The 20,074-nt window shown below is 25.2% G+C and overlaps 1 protein-coding gene across 1 annotated transcript in view; it reads left to right on the top strand.

The window, feature by feature from the left end:
* The window catches only part of LOC145831354 (zinc transporter ZIP10-like), a 30,808-nt gene extending 14,209 nt beyond the window's left edge, over positions 1-16,599 (top strand). Inside the window, exons 10-14 of the mRNA XM_082938585.1 lie at positions 4,849-4,911; positions 7,271-7,402; positions 10,734-10,913; positions 14,225-14,316; positions 14,791-16,599. Of these exons, the coding sequence (XP_082794711.1) occupies positions 4,849-4,911; positions 7,271-7,402; positions 10,734-10,913; positions 14,225-14,316; positions 14,791-14,937 (614 nt within the window). The 3' untranslated portion in view covers positions 14,938-16,599. The remainder of the gene's footprint in view (positions 1-4,848; positions 4,912-7,270; positions 7,403-10,733; positions 10,914-14,224; positions 14,317-14,790) is intronic.
* Positions 16,600-20,074: the final 3,475 nt, after the last annotated feature.

Below are 20,074 nucleotides of genomic sequence, written 5' to 3'. Positions count from 1 at the left end.
CTGCAAAACTCATTATATTTCTTACATTGACGACTATCAAAACTTAGTACTTAATCTTTAGAAGACAGAAGACTTAGAATTTTCGTAATGCTTTTTAAAACTAATTAACTACAGTTAATAATTAATCCATTTTAACTTTATTTAAATAACTAATTACCACGAAAATAAACCATTGATTTATAAACCTAACGAAAATAAACCATTGATATACTATGTAGAACTTGGGTAACTGTATAGTTTAGTTTTGTTAGCAGCGCCTTTCCTCTGTAAATAATACAAGGTTTTTCAATATTTTCGATAAATGTTTTTTTTTAATCTGTGTTCCTAATGTGCTTTGGACTTTAAATTTAGTGGTCAGTCAATGCACTTAATTTTTTTTACAATTGTCTGTACCTTAATTCTAATAATGTTTATTTTAATTGTTTCGATTATGCTATGGCAAAGCAACAAAAATAATTGATAAGAAAACAATCAAATACAAAACGGTTGCACAAATGTACAGAACATAACTCTAAAAGTCAGGATGTGTATATCCGGTTGATTTTTGAACAAAAATAATTTTTATTCATGAACTTATGTAATTTGTTTGAATTCTGACATTCTAGTATGTTCTAAAAGAATTTTATAAAAGTAACCATGAACCTTCTTTTAATGAACAAGGCGTAATTCAGACTGTTTTGCTGATTGCTGCACTAAAATCATTGAAATAATTTACTTAATCGTCTCAATATGTGTTGCTGAATTTATTAGTGAAGGTTTTTTGTTGGAAAGAAAGTGGAAGTTAATTCTAAATTGAAAGATTGTGCAGCTATGTTTGGTTTTATTGGAACTTACTGATCGATGAAAGAATTGATGTTAAACTTGCTTATTCAGAAGTTAAAACTAAATTTGTTAAAAACCTTCTTCTTCAAATCATAAATAAGTCAATTAGTATTATACAAAAGTGTTAAATTCTTTTGCTGTTAATCTATAAATATTAGATAAAACTATAGTTTTTGATTTTAAGATATATAAATTTAAGTCTCTTTGTTATGTGGCATTCAGTTTAACTGGCCTAGATTTTGATGCCTGATCTAGCGTAGGATAACAAACTTCCAATAGCAAAGAATATCAAAAATCAAATTTAAAAACACTATCTGAAAATTAAGTTTTATTTTAAACAAAACTAACTAAATTTAATTAAAAAAACAACTTTGTTGAGATTAATTTATCTTTAAAACAAATCCTTATTTTATAACAATAATAAATAAATATATTAATATAGATCAGGTTAATAATTGTCGGGTTAGATCGGGTTAGATATGATCAGGTTAAAAATGATCAGGTCAGATGTGATCGGGTTAGAAATGATCGGGTTAGAAATGATCAGGTTAGAAACGATCGGGTTAGAAATGATCGGGTTAGAAATGATTGGGTTAAATCGGGTTAGAAGTAATCGAGTTAGAAGTGATCGGGTTAGAAGTGATCGGGTTAGACATGATCGGGTTAGAAATGATCAGGTTAGAAGTGATCGGGTTAGAAATGATCGGGTTAGAAATTATCGGGTTAGAAGTAATCGACTTAGAAGTGATCGGGTTAGAAGCAATCGAGTTAGAAGTGATCGGGTTAGAAGTGATCGGGTTAGAAATGATCGGGTTAGAAGTGATCGGGTTAGAAGTGATCGGGTTAGAAGTGATCGGGTTAGAATTGATCGGGTTAGAAGTGATCGGGTTAGAAGTGATCAGGTTAGAAATGATCGGGTTAGAAGTGATCGGGTTAGAAGTGATCGGGTTTGAAGTGATCGGGTTTGAAGTGATCGGGTTAGAAATGATAGCGAGTTAGAAATGATAGTAAACCAAAATACCAGTTACTTACTAGTCCGATACGGTCTGTAATACCAATTTAAAAATACCAATTTAAATGGTTACGTAAAAGCCCTTTGTAAACCAATTACGTAAAGAAAAAAACCATTAACTGGACAAATGGTGTCTTTCACACAATATGAAGCCTTTAACTTCACTTTTACCACAAGTATTTAGAAATTACTCTTTTAAAGTTTTCCTCTGCAAAGTTAATTCAACAATTTAAAACCAAAAGTGGAATGGTTTTAAATACGAAGATTTTAAATTTTGATTTGTAATGGTTTCATGAAAATACATGCGTTGTAGAGATGTTTGCATTTACAAAAGGTTATCATTATTTAAAAATAAAATCACTTATTTTTTATATTTCAATGTATAAAGTATTTTTTCGTTTTATTTTAGCATAAATGTGACATTATAGAGTGTTTTTATAAATTAGTTCTTAATAAACTTTGCTTAAATATATTTTCATACATTTTGAATTTTTTGTATAAAATAAGTTAATAGTTTATTAATCTTGCTTTAATAAAACTAGATTTAACAAAATATTTGAATATTCGACTAACAGAAAACATCCTTTTTTTTCTGATTCTAAAAACAGCTAGAATTCACGAAAAACACTTTTTTTATTTGTATTACTTTGAAAATATTTTATTTACTGTTTAGTTGTAAAAATTGATTATCTGAAACTGTTTCAATATTAATTTTTAATTATGAAATATTGCTGACTTTTTGTAAATTTCAAAATCAAAAAGTATCTTGAGGTTAGTCCACGTTTATTCGAATTAAAATAAAAACTTGACTAAATTATGTTTTTTGCTATAAAAACCACCAATTTGGTAATTAGTTTTTTAAAAACAGTAGGTTTTATACTTCTTCATTAGTAATTATCCTTTAAAAAAAAGTTACAATTAAAATTATTATTGTTTGTTTCAAACCAATTTTGTGTTAGTGTAGTAGATTTTTTAATATTAACTGATTATTTTCATACTAAAAAGAATTTGTATACATCATATTTTTTTTGTATATAAGTGTTCGTAAAACAGTAAGAAGAACAAAATATTTTTAAAATATACCGTTTTAATAGTGCATTCATTACATCTTACAAAACCAACACTAAAATGGTCAATGCGTTAAAAGTATTTATATGGTTAGTGTTATGCTTAAGTATAAGTGTTAAATATAAGTTTTAAGAGTTTGTAATAAAGCTACCACAAAATATTTGTTGTTTGTTTAAATTAAAATAAAAGTGCTTATTAACGTCAGTTTGGAAAAGCATAATTTAATAGAAATTATCCTACTTATTGTATTAAATATTTCATTAAATTTACTTTATCATTGTTTAGACAAATAAAGATAAACATTTCCCATAAATGTGTACCAATAAAAACCTGACTTCAAATAAAAATTCATAAACTATTTCATTATTTTTGGAAATTACATGAACTTACTGTTATAATTTGGTTTTTATTTTACATAGTAAAATATGCTTAGTAATCACCATTTGATACAAGTAATATTTCAATAGATACAAGTATTGGCTCTAGGCAAACAAAAATAAAAGTTTACCATTAAAGCATACACCAACACAAACATAACTTCAAACAAAAATATTAAACCAACAAATTAAGACAAACAAAACTTCATTTGGTTTACAAAAAAACAAACAAATTAGCGAGATAATTTTTATGTTTGAAGCAACTAAAATTTTAACTTAATAGTGTGTTTTTTTGAATCTTGTCGATATGTTAACAAAACACTAAAATTATTTTAATCAAATCTTTTCGTAAGAGATTTAGTCATTAAAGATTTAATAAAACTAAAAATAAATTATAATTGGAGTTAGTAGTTTCTTTTAAACAAATAAGGTTTAAAATGGTACATTGCTGTAACAAAACCCTACATAAATTATCAGTGAAAATGTTTAAATTATCTTGGCAAACGCAAAGTAAAAACTTCCTACAAAAAAACCAACAAGCATTCATAACTTCATAAAGTTTTACAACTCATGAAACCAATCGGCACAAAATACCATTCAAGTTTGCTGCAATGGTGCAAAACGAGAGAACGCAAGAGAAAACGAGAGAGAAGTTGCATTCCTGCACAACCAGCGTTTATAACTCTTTTCATGCTCTCAAAGTGGTGCTTTGTATAAAGTGTGGGTTTGGTATTTTTGGAGATCTCGTTTTTTTTACTACTATGAGATACGTATCACCACTTTGGTATGTTAAATTGGCTTATTTGATAAACATGGTTTAAGTTTACTTTGCTAAAGTTCAAAGTTTTGTTTGGTATTTTCTAAATATTTGTTTTCTGGTATCACTATTTTTTTAACGAATAGGCTTTTTCCTAATTGGAAACTGTAGTTTAAGTTTAGCATGGTAAAGGTCAAAGTTTTTGCGGTTTATACTGATTGTTGTAAACATTTTTTTGGTTTCTTTTTTATCACGTTTCTGAACTTAGACCTTGTTGGTTTTCTTTTGGTTGTTTTTAAAATATTTTGAATGTTTCAGTTCTTGAAATAGTTAGTCATGTTTTCAGAACATACCTTTAAACATTTTTTACAGTTTAAAAAAACAAAATTTTAAGTTCGTACTTAAAGTTTGTAAAAGATCTTTGTAATTTAAGATCTACTTACGTAAAATTGAAATAAGTTGTTCAACTGCCATCTTTTGATTGATTGAAGTTAACTACCGTTTTTAAAAAAAGCAATTAGTCATATTTGCTTATTCAAACGCCAATTCGAGTTTACCACATTGAAAAAAAGCTTTTAAATTTTTTTTAAATATGTTAACTTTTTATGCTAAATTTTTGCCTCTTATGACCCTGCTAAGGTTTTATTATGTTTCTTCTTGTTTTTTAGTTTTAGTGATCATAATAATATTTTAAAATTAATAGAAACATATACTCTAGAAACTTTATTATTAGTTAGAAATAGGCTTTATATGCTTTAATTAAACTTGTTTTAATTAAGTATTTAAGTTGTTGTAAACATTTTATTTATCAGAGGGACTTATTTCGGAAAAAAATGGAAAAATAGAATTGCCTAACGTGGATATTAAAACTGCAGGTATGTTTTTATTTCTATGAAAATATATATACTTAATTTTAAAGATATAGCTAATAGTTAAATAATAAATTAAAATACTTATTTTTTATTCTAAATAATATAGTTTTGAAATTGTAGTTAAAATATATTGTTCAAATTGATTTTTAAGAAAGTTTTATGTCTTTTAATCTCTGTCTTATTGAAATTTAGAATGGCGAAGTAGGTGTTTTTTTTAAATATTACTGGCTATTTTGCAAAAAAAAGTACTTCAAAAAAACTTATTAAGTCAAGAAAAATTTATTTTAGTGCACTAAATAACAATTTTTTTTATAAAATAAAAAAATTATAAAAATTTCAAGTTTCTAAAAAAATTCTAAACACTTGAAAAAAGTTAAAATTTCGATAAAAATTGAATTGAAAAATAAACTTAAAAAATGAAAAAATTTTGCTTACTTTTATAGAACAGTAAGTTGAACCTTTTTTTTTGTCTTTTATATATCAATCAAAAGTTCTATTTTTAAACCACTTGTTTAAGCTAAAATAATTAGTTAAAAGCTATAATATTAAAATAATTAGTTATATAACTAGTAAAACTTAACAAATTGTTATTACTATAAAAAATATACTTTTATTTTAAAAATAACTTAATTTGATATATTAGAAATAGTATTTACAAGATAACTGTTTACAAAATAAAGTAAATCAATCCAAAAAGTATTTTTTTAATTAAAATAAAGCCTTATTTTAATATATAACTAGTAGAACTTAAAAAACTGTTAAAACTAGAAAACTTTAGCATAGACTTATATTTAAAATACAGTTTAAATTGAAATATTAGAAATAAATGATATACGAGATAGGTGTTTACGAGATAAAATTAATAAAACAATCTAAAAACACCTGTTAACATGATTAAAAAAACAGATTTATTTTAAACATAGTCACATTATAATATTTTTGCTATTCGGCAAATTTTTGTAATTATTAATCATCTTGTAAAGCAGTACTACATCAAACCAGCGTGATAGGTTAAATAAACAAATATTTTGCTTTGATATGCGGTTTTTGTCGATGCGATTTTGTATGGAGGTAGTTAAACACAAACAAGTTTGATTGATTAGTTGTAAACAGTTTTTAAATTTAATTTTCTCCTAAAAGGTTTATTTTCGAAAGCAAACTTTTTTAATACTTTTGTTTTTATTTAAAATGTTTAGAACAAATGTTATAGATTTATTTTTTATTTTGAAGGATGTTAAAAAAAAAGCTGAGATATTTCTTAATGGAAAACAAATTATTGATTTGTTAAGTACAATACTTTTTTTTTTCCTAACTGTAAAAAATCAGTGTCGACTGTTCCCTTTGTAACAACACAAGTTTTCAGGGCAGATAAGAAAACTAAGATGTGCTCACTTTTTATATATTTCCACTTTTGTGCACTATTATACATACATTTCCAAAATACAAAAAATAACAGACACTGCGAAACCAGACTATTTTCACAGATACCAACCATATTTAAGGGCATTGGGGGGTCCTCCTTGATTTTTACAAGTTGATCTTATTTTATTTGAATTTAATCTGAGCTATCAGAAATTTTTAACCGCTTGAAAAAATTCAAAGTAATTTTTGAGATATGAGCAATCAAAGTCGGTGACCGCAATAGGTTCCTAATGAAAGGCGCAAACTAAAAACGCGAAAAAAGACCATTTCACAAAAATCTATATCCTCCTTCATTTTTTAAGCAATCTTGTTCAAATTTTCACAGAAATTGTATTATTAAATTTTAAAAATGCAGGAATTTTTTCAATTTTGAAATAAAATAAAAAAAAAAAACTACCTATTTTTTTGTTTTTTTATCTAAAATTTTTTTTTTTATATATTTTCACAATTCTATTATTTAAAGTCTTTTAAACTGTAATAGGAATGCTTTTTGAAAGTTTGAGGTCTCTAGCTCAAAAAATGAAGGAGAATACGATTTTTAATGATTTTTTAAACTTTTCGAGAAAATTGACCCCAAAAAATATGCAGTCCATACGTTTGTATTGGAAAGTTTTTATAAAAACTACAATATCTCAAAATTTAAATAAGATTTTTTAGTTCTATAAAAACTGGCTTGTAGTCTGTACTTTAAGCTTTTATATAAGATCCAATGTTATTTTTAGTAAAAAAAAATTTCGGACCTTCCCCTAAGCCCTCAAATACGTATGGTACTTTCATACATAACATCCACATGAGAACGTCACGGTCATCACAATGATCACATAATCTATGCACACTTTTTTCAAACACCATGATCACCTAACCTGTGCACACTTGTTTCAAACACCACAACCGTCGTAGCGAAACATACAAAAACTTTTACCTGATTCAAATTGCACAGAACATCACGGTCACCACCATCACCACGATCACAACGAAATGTTGGAAGCTTCTAGGGGTGGGGTGATGAGAATGGCTTACATGATCATTGCTGGAGATGGGTTGCACAACTTCAGTGATGGACTTGCAATTGGTGAGTTTGTAATAAGATGTTTTATTTGTACATTTTTACAAGCCTGAATTTGATATTTTATTTAATACTTCATAATTGCTGGGTATGGGTTACATAGTTTCTCCAATAAGCTTGCTATTGGGGTAAGTATTTAATTTATTTAATGTTTTATTTAGCATACGATCGTTACTGGCGATGGTTTGCAAAACTTTATTGATGGATTAGCTATTGGTGACAAGTTTTAAATATTTTGAATTGTTTTATATAATCTTTATTTAACGAATTTGATAGAAGTTTATGAAAATATTAATGCATGGGGTTATTTTTTGAATATTTGGATTTGGAGTGATTAAACTAACACATATAGCATTTTCCTAATTAGAATACATCTGTAAGTCGCTCCTATTTATAAAACCATTAATTTTAAAAGAAAAAAATTGTTATAATCCATTATTTTTGAATTTTAGCCCAGTTACAACTAATACTTTATTTCCCACAAAAATTCAGGTGTTATTGCCAACTTTTCTAGAAACCCTACTCCAGAGTTACCTCTGGTATTAAACTATTCTTAGTTGCGTAAGACTTGTTGTAGTTTGCCTTATTGTGAACACATCGTACAAAACTAAATTTACTATTCAATTTCTTCTGGCACTGAACACGAAAAAAGTAGTTTTTTACATTGTTTGTTGCAGTCCTGCAATATTTAAAAGTAATGTTAATAATCTGATATTAAAACACTACGAAATAATAGTTTTCAAATATTTAAACTTGACTATTCGTAATGAAAGAAAAAATATAATTAAAACCAAGAAAAATTTCACTGACCTGTTCAGTTTCATTACTTTTCTTTGTGCTAAATTGTTTCTAAAGTTTCATAGTTTTTAAAATATTATATTCTGTTGTACAACTTAAATATTTTAACTTAAAAGTTATGAAAAATTCATTCAAGCCTGAAAAGCGTCAAGGATTATATTGAAACTTCAAACTATTTTGATGAATTACTCAATAACACCTGATCAAAATGATAAATAAATCGATTAATTATACTTAACGTGTCTGATTGAAATATTAAACCACTTGAATAAACTTTTACATATTAGTAAATCAGATCAATCTAGTTTGTTTGAGAAAATCCACAGGATTTGAAAAAAATTGTACTCTCAACAAACACTTTTATGTACTTGAAAGAACATAATTGTTTATTTTAGCTCCTTATGTGAGCAGAAGATTATAATAAGTTTAAAAAAAAAGTTATTCTGTTACGTGATTTCTTACAAAGTTCTTCAAGAAACAGAAGACTAAATAAATTATAAGTATGAACTTATATAAATAAACAATAACTTTTTAAACTACAATAAATGTTGTTATACATCTCTATTATGTATTATAAGAATAAAGTTAAAACCGTTTACAGTAGACTCTTTTGATACCAATGAATTAATTTTGTAAACATTTTTTTATGTATGAGTTTTGTTCAACAGTCTATTAGAAATGATAGTAAAAGTTTAATGGTCTTACTTAAATATATTTTTTAAAAGCTAATTTTTACAAAATTTGATGTTTTCTTACATAAAAGACATTACTTATAAATAAATTCAAACTATATAACTGATTAAAATTTATGTTAGTATACGAAAACCTTAAAAATAGTTTTGTTTTGTATATAACTACTAAAAAATCATTTATAATTTATAAAATGTATTTCTTATAAAAATATAACACTATTAGTGATGAAAAATAACATTAAGGCAAAAGTATTAATTAATTTTGATAAAATATCTACTGCACATAATTATTTTAATGATAAACTTTATAAAAATATAAAACTATAACTGAAAAAACTACCAGTTTAACAAAACAAAATTTAAATACACCTGAAATCTGGGAAGTAGTAGTAATCTCAATAAATTAACCATGAACTTTGAAAACTAAAAAACAAAAAAAAATTCCTTATAAAAGTTACCAATAAAAAAAGACCAATTTATGAAAAAAGGCAAAAAAAAAGTAAAAAAAAACTACCAATACAGGATGTGAAAAACACCATAGAGTGGTGAAAAAACAGCTGGGAAATAAAAGTTGTTGTTATATTTATTTTTCTTAACTTGAGTTGATAAATAGCTTAATTTCTTTTTTAAACAAAAAGAATTTTATCGTACGATTTTTATTATATTTTATGGAGCTAACTATAGCTTTGTAGGTACAAGTATTTGTTAAAAATGGAAATAGGTTTACTCACAGGTAAAACATCATGTTTAAGGAAAATTACTTGTTTTTGAGATATATAAGATAAAATGTTCGATAAGTATTTTCACTTAAACTGTACTAGTTCTAATTAAACAAAAAGTAAAGTTGAGAAACTAGCCAAATCTAAAGTCTGGTTATTAATATTCAATTAAATAAAGTCGGTAGAAAATATACTCTTGTAGTAACACTAATTGTGGTTTACTATATGATATCATTGTACTTATTTTGCACTTTAAGTAATTGCGATTTGATAGTAATGTGGGGATTTATTCAATTAGGAATTTAATGGTTTTGAAATCACATGTTTAATTGTGGTTATAGCATTTAGTTGCAAACAGAAAACTATTTCTGCTTCTAAGAAAAACTGTTTCAGTAAATAAAGTTTAACTGTTTTGTTTTTACTTGAAAATTTATATTTTTTATTTAACATTTAATACTTCAATTTCATATAAACATTTAATTAGTAATACTACTTTGATATTATTAGAACAGTTGGTCAATTATCATAAAGCATTTTCAATTAGAAAATTCTCTAAGTTTGTTTATATAACATTAAGTTTGTTTTACTTGATTAAAACTCACCCACACTAAGTAAAAAAATATTATGTTACTTTGTAAGATAACGTTTTTTCAGTTCAAAATATTATTTTAGTTATAGTAGTTATGTATAGATGAGTTTAACCTAACGATTTTTTCATCTTAAAACAATCAAAATAAATGCAGAACTTTTAATATTTAGGAGAATTTACAACAAAAATTTTGCAGGTGCATTTAGGTTAGTGATATAAGTAGCAGCATAAAGTTATTAAAATATTTTCTGATTTATAGTTTTCTACCGATTATATTAATTTTTAAAATATAATAAACTAAATCCAACACAACATATTCCATTAACACAGTTCTGCAACACAGTTGTACCGATTAGTAGCTTATTATATGTTTTGGTTTCAAGAAAACAAATAGAGAGATCTCAACTACTGGAGGAGAAATAATGAATTTATTCTTTAGTACTTATTGTGTTTTACCAACATTCTCTAGCTCTTATTTATTTACTAATTTTTTTATTTTGAGATACTACATTTGATTAATATTATTTTAACATTTCCAGGAGCAGCCTTCAGCGTATCCTTGTCAGCGGGGTTGTCGACATCGGTGGCGATACTGCTGCACGAACTACCGCAAGAACTCGGCGATTTCGCACTGCTGCTCAGAAGCGGGATGACTGTTAAGAACGCCGTTCTGTTCAACTTGATGAGCGCTTTGCTTGCATTTGTCGGCACTTTTATTGGTATGTTTTTTTTATAGATGTTTTTATAAATTAAGAATTAGAAGAAATTTGTTATTCAATTTATTCATGAGTAATTAACTTATTTTAATTTTCAATCAATTTGTATTACTCTACTTGATGAGTGCTTTGCTTGCATTTGTCGGCACTTTTATTGGTATGTTTTTATTTTTAATTTTACTGTTTTTTTATTGAATATTTTCCGTTTGTTTTGTTAAAAAGCAATTTTTAAAGAAGTAGATATAGTTATACATCATTAAAAATTGCTTTTTAACAAAACAAACGGAAAATATTCAATATAGTATTATAATCAAATAAATTTAAGTAGATATAGTTATACATAAACTTAAACATTTGTAGTTGTTCTATTTCATTTTGTGCTGTTTTATTTGATGTCCGCTATCTTAGCTTTTACTTGATTTTTTATAGATTTGTTTTGTGTATAATTTTTGTTCATTTCTTCAATTATTTAATGTATTATTAATTAATTTTTTTTTTGTTGTACTCTACTACAAGTAGAGTATTAAGAGGATTCATAGGTCTGTTTTTGAATATTAAACTTTTAATATGCTTGGTTTTTATCTGTGCTTCGCTACCAAAAGTTTAATCATCATATTTACTTTTTAATAGCATACTCTGAAAGTTTTGCTTTTTATTTTTTAACATAAAATATTTTGCTTCTTTTGATGGTATACTCTCATTTTTTGATGCAAAAAGTTTAAACTAGATTTATTTCAAAACTCTGTATACTTTATTTTTTTGTAATATCATAAACTCTTATTATAATTACTGTAGTTATACTTTTAAAATATCTAACCCGATTGCATAAGGTATTTTTGAATCATGACAATTAATAACGGTATAGTTTCAATTACAAAATTTAACTCGCTTTTCATGTAATCTATCCAAAATTTAATTAGTGGTTTCGTAATCTCTTGAAAGGAAGCAAAAATATTAAGGAATTTATATTTAAATTAAGTGTTTAGTCTACTGTTTTTCAAAAACTTTAATTATTTATCAATTCAGCTTAATTTTTAACAGCATTTTCACGAGTTGTATTAGTTTTAGTCAGCATACAATGTGTTTAACATTTTGAATTGGTTAAACTATTCGTGGTATTTTTATACATAAAAATGAATACAAAGTTATAGAATAGTCCAATTGAGTACAGTTTGTTTTCAAAATCATAAAACTTATGTTCAAAGGTCAACAAAAACACTTTAAGGTTATTAACGAAAATCAATCATTTTAATCATGATAAAAACTGACACGTACACGATTAAAAGAAGCTTTTCACACTCAAGCGATTGATTCTTGCTTGAGGCTAAAAATTGAACACAATTTGCATTTATCGATCAATTTTGCAAAACATATTTGATTAATTTTTATTAAATAAAATTAAAGTTTAGAATGCCTAAAATTTTACTTCATTCTATTATATTTTATGTTTTTGTGTATTTTTTCTGTGTTTTTTTTTTTGTTCTAATTATATAATACTAAAAAACTTAATTTTCCATGATTATAATACAATTTTTATGCGGATTGATAACTTTGTTTAGTTTATTCATGAATCTCCATTCTAATTAATTAACTTATCCCCAAAAACTGTACAAGCTTACTGTTGTTTTTTTAGTTCGGTTTAATTATTATGATCTTCTGCAATGTTTATTTAATCTGCAAAAAAGTTTTGATATAATATTTTGGCCTGGGCAAGTGTGTTTACGACCACCAAAATATTTGTTTAAAGCTTGCCAGTAATATTTTTAATAATTCTTAACCATTTAAACCCTATAAAATGTTCTGCCCAGGCGAGAGGTAATTGGTTTAGTAATTGTTTACATGGAGATTAGAAAAAAAAACATTATTTAGTTTTTAGTGGTTTTACAAACAAAAATTCAGGGCACAGTCCAAAATTTAAACGTTTTGGAAAAGTGTTTGAATATTACCATTTAAGTTTTACTTACCAACTGTTACAGTCACTTATTAAAGGTATAAAACTTAGTGCAATCAGTGTTCAATGTTTATACTTTTATTTTACTAATACAGTTTTTTACCCTACAAAACCTGCGTATTACTCACTAATAAACATTCACATTATTAACTATTAGTTGTTCAATTTTTCAAATTTTATGATATCAATTTAGTGAACTAAAATTACGAAGTGTTTTTTTATTTGGTTTTTATAGTTTTTTTACTTTTATAAAAATAGAAAATTCAGTTATAAACGAAGTTTTAGACAGGTTTGTAGGAAATAATAACAAAATAACCTTTAATTCGTCAGCAATGATTGGTTGCTTATATTATTATTGACAATGTTCATCTCAATATTGAATATTTGTTTTATTTTAGTCATATTTTAGTTTACTGTTTAAAATAATTTATTTTTTTAAGAGTACATACATTGTATAAATATATATATACATACATATATATATATATATATATATATATATATATATATATATAGAATTAAGTTATTTAACTTGATAAATCAAGTCTTTCACACTGAGCCCACCTTAAGGGCTTTATTAATAAAAAGGTTTGTTTTAAGATGTAAAACTTCAAGGACTCGAGTTTCGTGCTTTTGCACTCATCAGCTTCAAAACAAGTTTAAAATAAAGCACAAAACAAAACACACAAATAAAAGTTAAAAAATTTAGCATAAATAGATTGTGACGTAATACGAGCCCCTTTTAATATATTAAGAAAATTATCAAATACTTTAGTCTTTCCACTTACTTATTTAACTGTCTATGTTCCGAACAGATTCAGGTTAAACTTAGCTAATTTACAATTAATTTATTGTACAATGAAATTGCGTAATTTGTCGTTTCATCCCTTTGAGTATGTGGTTTCGGTGAGGTATTTTGGCCTGGGCAAAATTAAATGGTTTTTTAATGATTTTTGCAAATATTTGTCTACATATCACATGTTCTGTTAAGCATTTGTTGATAATTTGACAATATTTTTTCATGTTTGCTCACTTTATAATAATTTCATTTGTTTTAATCAACCTAAAAGGTTGCAATAAATTACTTTGAGTTAATTTCTTAAGAAGACTTTTTAAAACAACAATTTCAAATACTATTTATTTGTAAATGAATAACAAATTTGAATGTAGAACATTTGTTGTGTATTTATACCTTGGTTACATTCTATCATTATGATAAATAAAAAGTTTTATACAATTAATTATTCAATCATATTAAAGGACTAGCTATAGGTGAAGTTACAGACTAGTTTACTTCTTGGCTGCTTTTTATAATAAAAATATGAAAACATTTTATATAAAAACTAATTATTTATATTTTTAGGACTAGCGATTGGTGAAGTCACTGATGAATTCACACCTTGGCTGCTTTCTATCACAGCCGGTGGATTTCTATATGTTGCATTGGTTAATATGGTGAGTTTTGTTGTTAAAAATAATTCATTTTTTAGATCTTGCGCTAGGTAATATGGTCGGTTTTTGTGAACGTTATTGATTTGAATATTTGTTTATATTCTCTATATGCTGCACGTGTAGTTATGGTACGCTTCTTCTAAATATTTTGTTATATTGTCAATATGAGTATTAAAAAAAAATTAGTAATAAGCAAACTATATATACTGTAAAAGTTCTTATTGTCACATAAAAATTGTAAAATATGTTGAAAAAAACTTTCAAAAAAAATTTATTTAAATTTAAATTATTTTCATATTAAATTATTTTTTGTTATGAAAATAATTTTAAAATAAACTTAAAAATCAATGCTAAAAAAACAATTTTAAGTGTTTTAATCGAAAAACTCAATATTTCTAACCTGATCAACAACATAATATTTTCAGCCTGTACAACTAATGTATGTACGTACAAAATTACAACTACTATTTCCCACAGCTGCCCCACATAGTATCGGAAGCCAGTGACAGGTCCAAGGGGTGGGCCAACTTCGCCATGATAAACCTCGGCATATTATCCGGGTTCGCCATCATGCTCGTCATTGCGCTCAACGAGCAAGCTTTCGAGTCCCTCGTTGAACTGTAAATAGTTGTAATGTAGGGGTTTTTCCCTAAGTTTGAATTAAATTTACAAATTTCTACTGTAAAACGCTGAAGAACATAGTTTTGTGAGTAAGTTTAATTTTTGTGATGTCAGTACCAAATTTAAAATTAAAAATTAATTATGAAATGAACGAACAAGCTTTAGAGTCCCTTGTTAAACTATAATCACTCCAAAAAAGGTTTTTGCTAAAGCTAATTTTGCATTTAAAAATTTCTGTATAGTGTTTAGGGGTATAAAGTTCTCTTTGTGTGTTTTTTTTTTTACTTAAGCATTAAGTTTGAGTTACTTTTAATACTTTTGCCTTTTGATGAGTTCAGTTTTCAAAAGTACCCAAATAAAATATATAACGTACATCGTGATTACCAAGTTGCAATTATAAAAAACAAAGCTTTTAGTCCCATTTAGCTTTAAATGCAAGTTTCAATCCAGGGTGTTTTTCTATTTTTTTACAGCTTTAAAGTGTCCTGAAATTGTGCCACGAAGTAATTGAAAATAATGTTTGTTTCAACCAAATTAACGCCGATTTTTTTGTTTTGCTTCAAAATATTTTACAAGAATGCCAACTAGGTTACGTCATGTTATTTTTTAAACTCAGGCCTTTCCAAAAAAAAGTTAAAGTCTTGATATATTTAGCCTAGCTATTATTTAAGTTATTTTTTAAAGCCTTAAATTAGTTCTCTGTTTCTTTTAGATATTTTATTTAACTTTGGCTGTGTATTAATTTTTAAGTAATGTAATAAAAGTTCATTATTAGTTTGTACAAAAAGTTTAGGAGTCAAGTAAAGGTAGTTTTAAAGTTACATCAAAGTATTTATTAAATCAGCTATAACATACAGTATTACTTTCTCGTTTATTATTATACAGCTACTCACTAAAACTATGCAGACGTTTACAGCTCTAGTTTTTACAAGAGTCTAACATATTTGACATTTAAAAGTCTTGTTTTCCTTTTACCCATTAAGTAGAAAAATTAAAGACATTTATAAATTACTGTCTTCTGATTATTATCTGTAATAAACTTAAAAGTTTTTTTAGAAGTAAATTTAGATTATTTTTCGCAACCCTGTATTTTATTTTGTTTTTTTCTTGAACTTGCTGTATTTTTATTATTGCTCTGATTGTTTAATCTCAAAAGTATAAAAGCTTTTTATTTTCATAGTTTTTTTACCAATACATACTAATCAAATATTAAAAGTTCTATTGCAAATTTATACCAAAGTTACTTGCATTTTGTGTGTTAAAAGTTTTGCTTTGGAACTTACCAAATATTAAACATATATAGCTGCTAAGAACAAAAGTTACTTTGTGTTTTAATCTGTATATGTGTTTTGAATGTTATTTTTGATGTTAAAAGTGCTTTCGTAGTAGTTTTAAAAAATAACTAGCGTTTTCAGGCTTTATGACGCGTCTTTTAAAAGTTCAATCATAACTTTTCTGTCAAAGAATAGTTAGTCTAACATGAATTGTAGTTAAAAAGCCTTATTTTAGTTTTTAGTGTCAAATATATTTTGTTTTTAATTTTTTTGAACAATTATAACCAAACTGATCAAAATATTGTTTTATTGAAACTTGGCTTTAATTTACTTTGTGCATATTTGTAAACAAAATTATTGTTTAGTTTCAATCATTTAATAAATTTTGACATTTTTTATCTTTTTTATATTTTTTATTTTACTAACATTAACAATTATATGATTTTAATATTTATTTTATTTATTTTTTATTTATTTATTTTAATATACCAACTTCAACATAACATGCATAAATCTAAACTACTTTTTTTTCACAAACGCTTTCGAAAAACAAAATTGTTTGTAAAATAATATTAAAAAAGAAACTCTTAACTGTACTGAATTAATTTTACAGTAACACTGCATTATATTTATTGCTTATGCAAAAAGGAATGGAAATAGTATTACAATTTTCTCTACAATAAACTTAGTTATTATACTGTTTATTTCATAAGGTTTTAGGGTGCAAATTTAAAAATTTTTGAATTAAATTAAGCTTTGTTTTAGGTATATAATTAGTTAGTTTTTAAATAAACAATAAAATTATTTGTCGCTTGTAAATTTTATTAAAAACTACTTTGCACAAAGTTCATAAAAGTGTTTACCCTAAGATAATCGTTAAACATAAAGCAACTAATTTGATACATTGAATGAATGACATATACACATTTAAGTATTATTACTTTAATAAACAAGTAGTTAATATTTAATTTTTTATAAGTTATAAAAATAAATCATCCTCACTTGAAACAACTACCATTGTTCGTAAAACAAGTTTTTATTATTCTTAAATTACTATGACTAAAATAAAGTTAACGATAAAAATATATATATAAGAAACAGCATTTAATGATTTTTTCAAACAGTTTTTTATATACAGTAAAAAAAATTCTAGAAAAAGACAAATGTTTTCAAGTTTTAAATACGAACACTTTCAAAGTCTAATTAAACTACTCAAAACAAATTGTAAATTATTTAGTTTAAAGCTATGTGTACAAATTAGTTGATTTTAAACACAAGAATTGTAATATAAGGTACTTTTTAGGCTTCTCCAATTAATGTTGAGCCCGATTAGTTTATATTTTCAAATGAGTCAATTAAGTTTAGTTTTCCTGAATAGTTCGTTTTTATGTGTAGGTTCAAACGTTGTTTTAGTCTTTTGTGATACAAGGAACGCACACTATTCGAACTTAAATAATTATAATCAAAGTGTTTTATTGGTATTAGAATTCATGTTACAAAATTATTGTATTGATATAAGCAAATGCTTTATTGTTGTTTGAATCAAGTTAAAAAACTGCTTAAAACTGACTGTAAATACAATTTTAAACATTAAAATGGAACAATTATTTTGTATACAAGGTTAAGTTTTACAAATTTTTATTATTATTCTTTATTGTTGTAGATCATTATAAAAAAGCAAACTATTATTTTTACTTTAGAAAATTGCTGTGTAAAATGTCACTATAACACTTCATAAAACTTTTGTAAGCAGTTTAAAACGTCTCTATAAATAAATAAATTTAATTTGCAAAATTTTTTTGTGTTCTATATCTAATAGAGGAAGCAATTAAGGAGTTTAAAATAAATATTTTTGATAACTTTCAAAATCTTCAACCTTTACATGCATATATTTTTTTATTAAAACTGCTTATTTGCCCACAGGCGTGTTTACACTTTACCAGAGTAAAAGTGCAAACAATGCTTTCAATCACGCTTGTTATTGGCTAATAACTCCAATCACGTTTGCTATTGGCTGGTTAGGAAGGTCGGTAATGCGCTCGATCATCGAAATTTGTTATGACAAATTTTTAATCATGTTTTGACGGATTAGCGAGTTTGGTATCAAACAGATTAGGTGTTCGTTGCTAGTTTTGGATGGTTTGTACAAGTTTTTTTGAGTAAGCTATTTTGATAAGTAAGATTTTAAAAGAAATAATGTATAGTTAAAGGAACAAATAATTTAAACAAGCTTAATTAATAGACTAGTTTTAAAAAATACATTAAAATTCCTATATATACAAAATATTTCTTTGTAATCAAAACTTTAAGATTTTGTATATGTTTGTATTTATAACGTAGCATATTTCTAAATAAAAACTACTACTAAAACATACATTAGAAAATTACTACAGAATTTTGTAATTGTTTTTTCACTCCTGTTTCTTTTTAATAATTTTTATTGTAATAACTAAATAAAAAATCCAAACCGTTTAATACAATTATAAAATAGTATATAGATAGCATGCTAAATTATAAGAAGATACTAAAACTAAGTTCGTAAAAACTGTAAACTTTTTAAAGTTTTTTCGTAACTAGTTCACTAAAATTAGCAACGACAAAAAAATAAAAGTCTTTAAGTATTCTAACTGTGATGAAAAATTACAAACCCATTTTACCAGTCAAAAGTAAATTTTTCAATTGCACAAGCTATATAAGTTCTGTACTTTTTTCTAACCTTCTAGTTTCTGATTAAATTTTTCAAGCAAGACTCATTGTAAGTATCAATACGTTGTCAATATACTGAACGATATAAAAGCGCTAAAAATGTTTGGTCTAAGGACCTGGTGTACGAAGGAACTTTTCGGTTATCGAGTCGTAACCGCACCGCATGGTTTTACAGACTCTTTCGAGCCAATAAAAATAGTTTTCATAAAGTTAAGTTTGAAACCTTGAAAAATAAAACAGTCAATAGAGTAAAACAAAATATAAATTAACAAAATGAACTAATAAATGAACATTTTAAATATAGTAGCTTTTAATTTAAACCTGTTTTGAGTTCAAAAATAAAGTACTTGCAACCACACCATAACTATTTTTTTTTAAATTTTGTGTTTCCAATTTATCGTCTTTTCTTGGAGCGTTTACATACAATGAAAAAAGATAGTCTGGCAGTCCATGCTGTTGGTTTATTTTAAATCATTACAGTTAGCTAATTTTTACCCAATAAAAAAGTATTTAGTGACTTTTAAATGTTTTTATAGTTATAATTTACAATTACTTAGGTTACCTTGTCTTACAACAAAAGCTAAGTTGACTGGTTTAGTTCTGCGGAAATACTTTTTAACCACATTTTTTGTTCTCACTTAATAAGTATGGTGTAAAATATTTTTTTTCAGTTTTAGAACCAGTATTTTTTTTTTCTTTTACAGGTTGAAATGCTTACACATCTATAAAGCTTTTTAGTTTAAAATGTATCAAATAGATAATTTTTTATAAGAATAAAAACAAATTTTTTAATAAAAGCTTTTAACATGGAAAAAATACTAGTTTAGATTTTATATATGTTTGCTACTTATTTAGTTATTAGTTTATTTATATTTAGTTTTGTATACAAAATATATATAAGTGTGTTTACATTATATTGTGCTTATATTTTACATGAACTGCTTTTTTTCTTAAATATTAACATTGAAGTTAGTAAGCAAAAAAATGGCTTTTAGTTTAAAATTTAGGAAGTTGTAAAACTTAAATATGATAATGAATACACTATTATTAACAAATAAAAATCATTTTGGCTAAATTAAACTACAGAAATTTTTTGTTGAGCTTTGTTCACAGTGACTGTACAGTAAATTATGTAAAAGCTGAAAATTGTTTTTAAAATA

Source organism: Thalia democratica, chromosome 3, assembly GCF_965202585.1.
Source record: "Thalia democratica chromosome 3, ktThaDemo2.hap1.1, whole genome shotgun sequence".
Classification (NCBI taxonomy): Eukaryota; Metazoa; Chordata; class Thaliacea; order Salpida; family Salpidae; genus Thalia; species Thalia democratica.
Note: the sequence above shows the minus strand (reverse complement) of the source record. Positions and strands in the feature narration are given on the sequence as shown.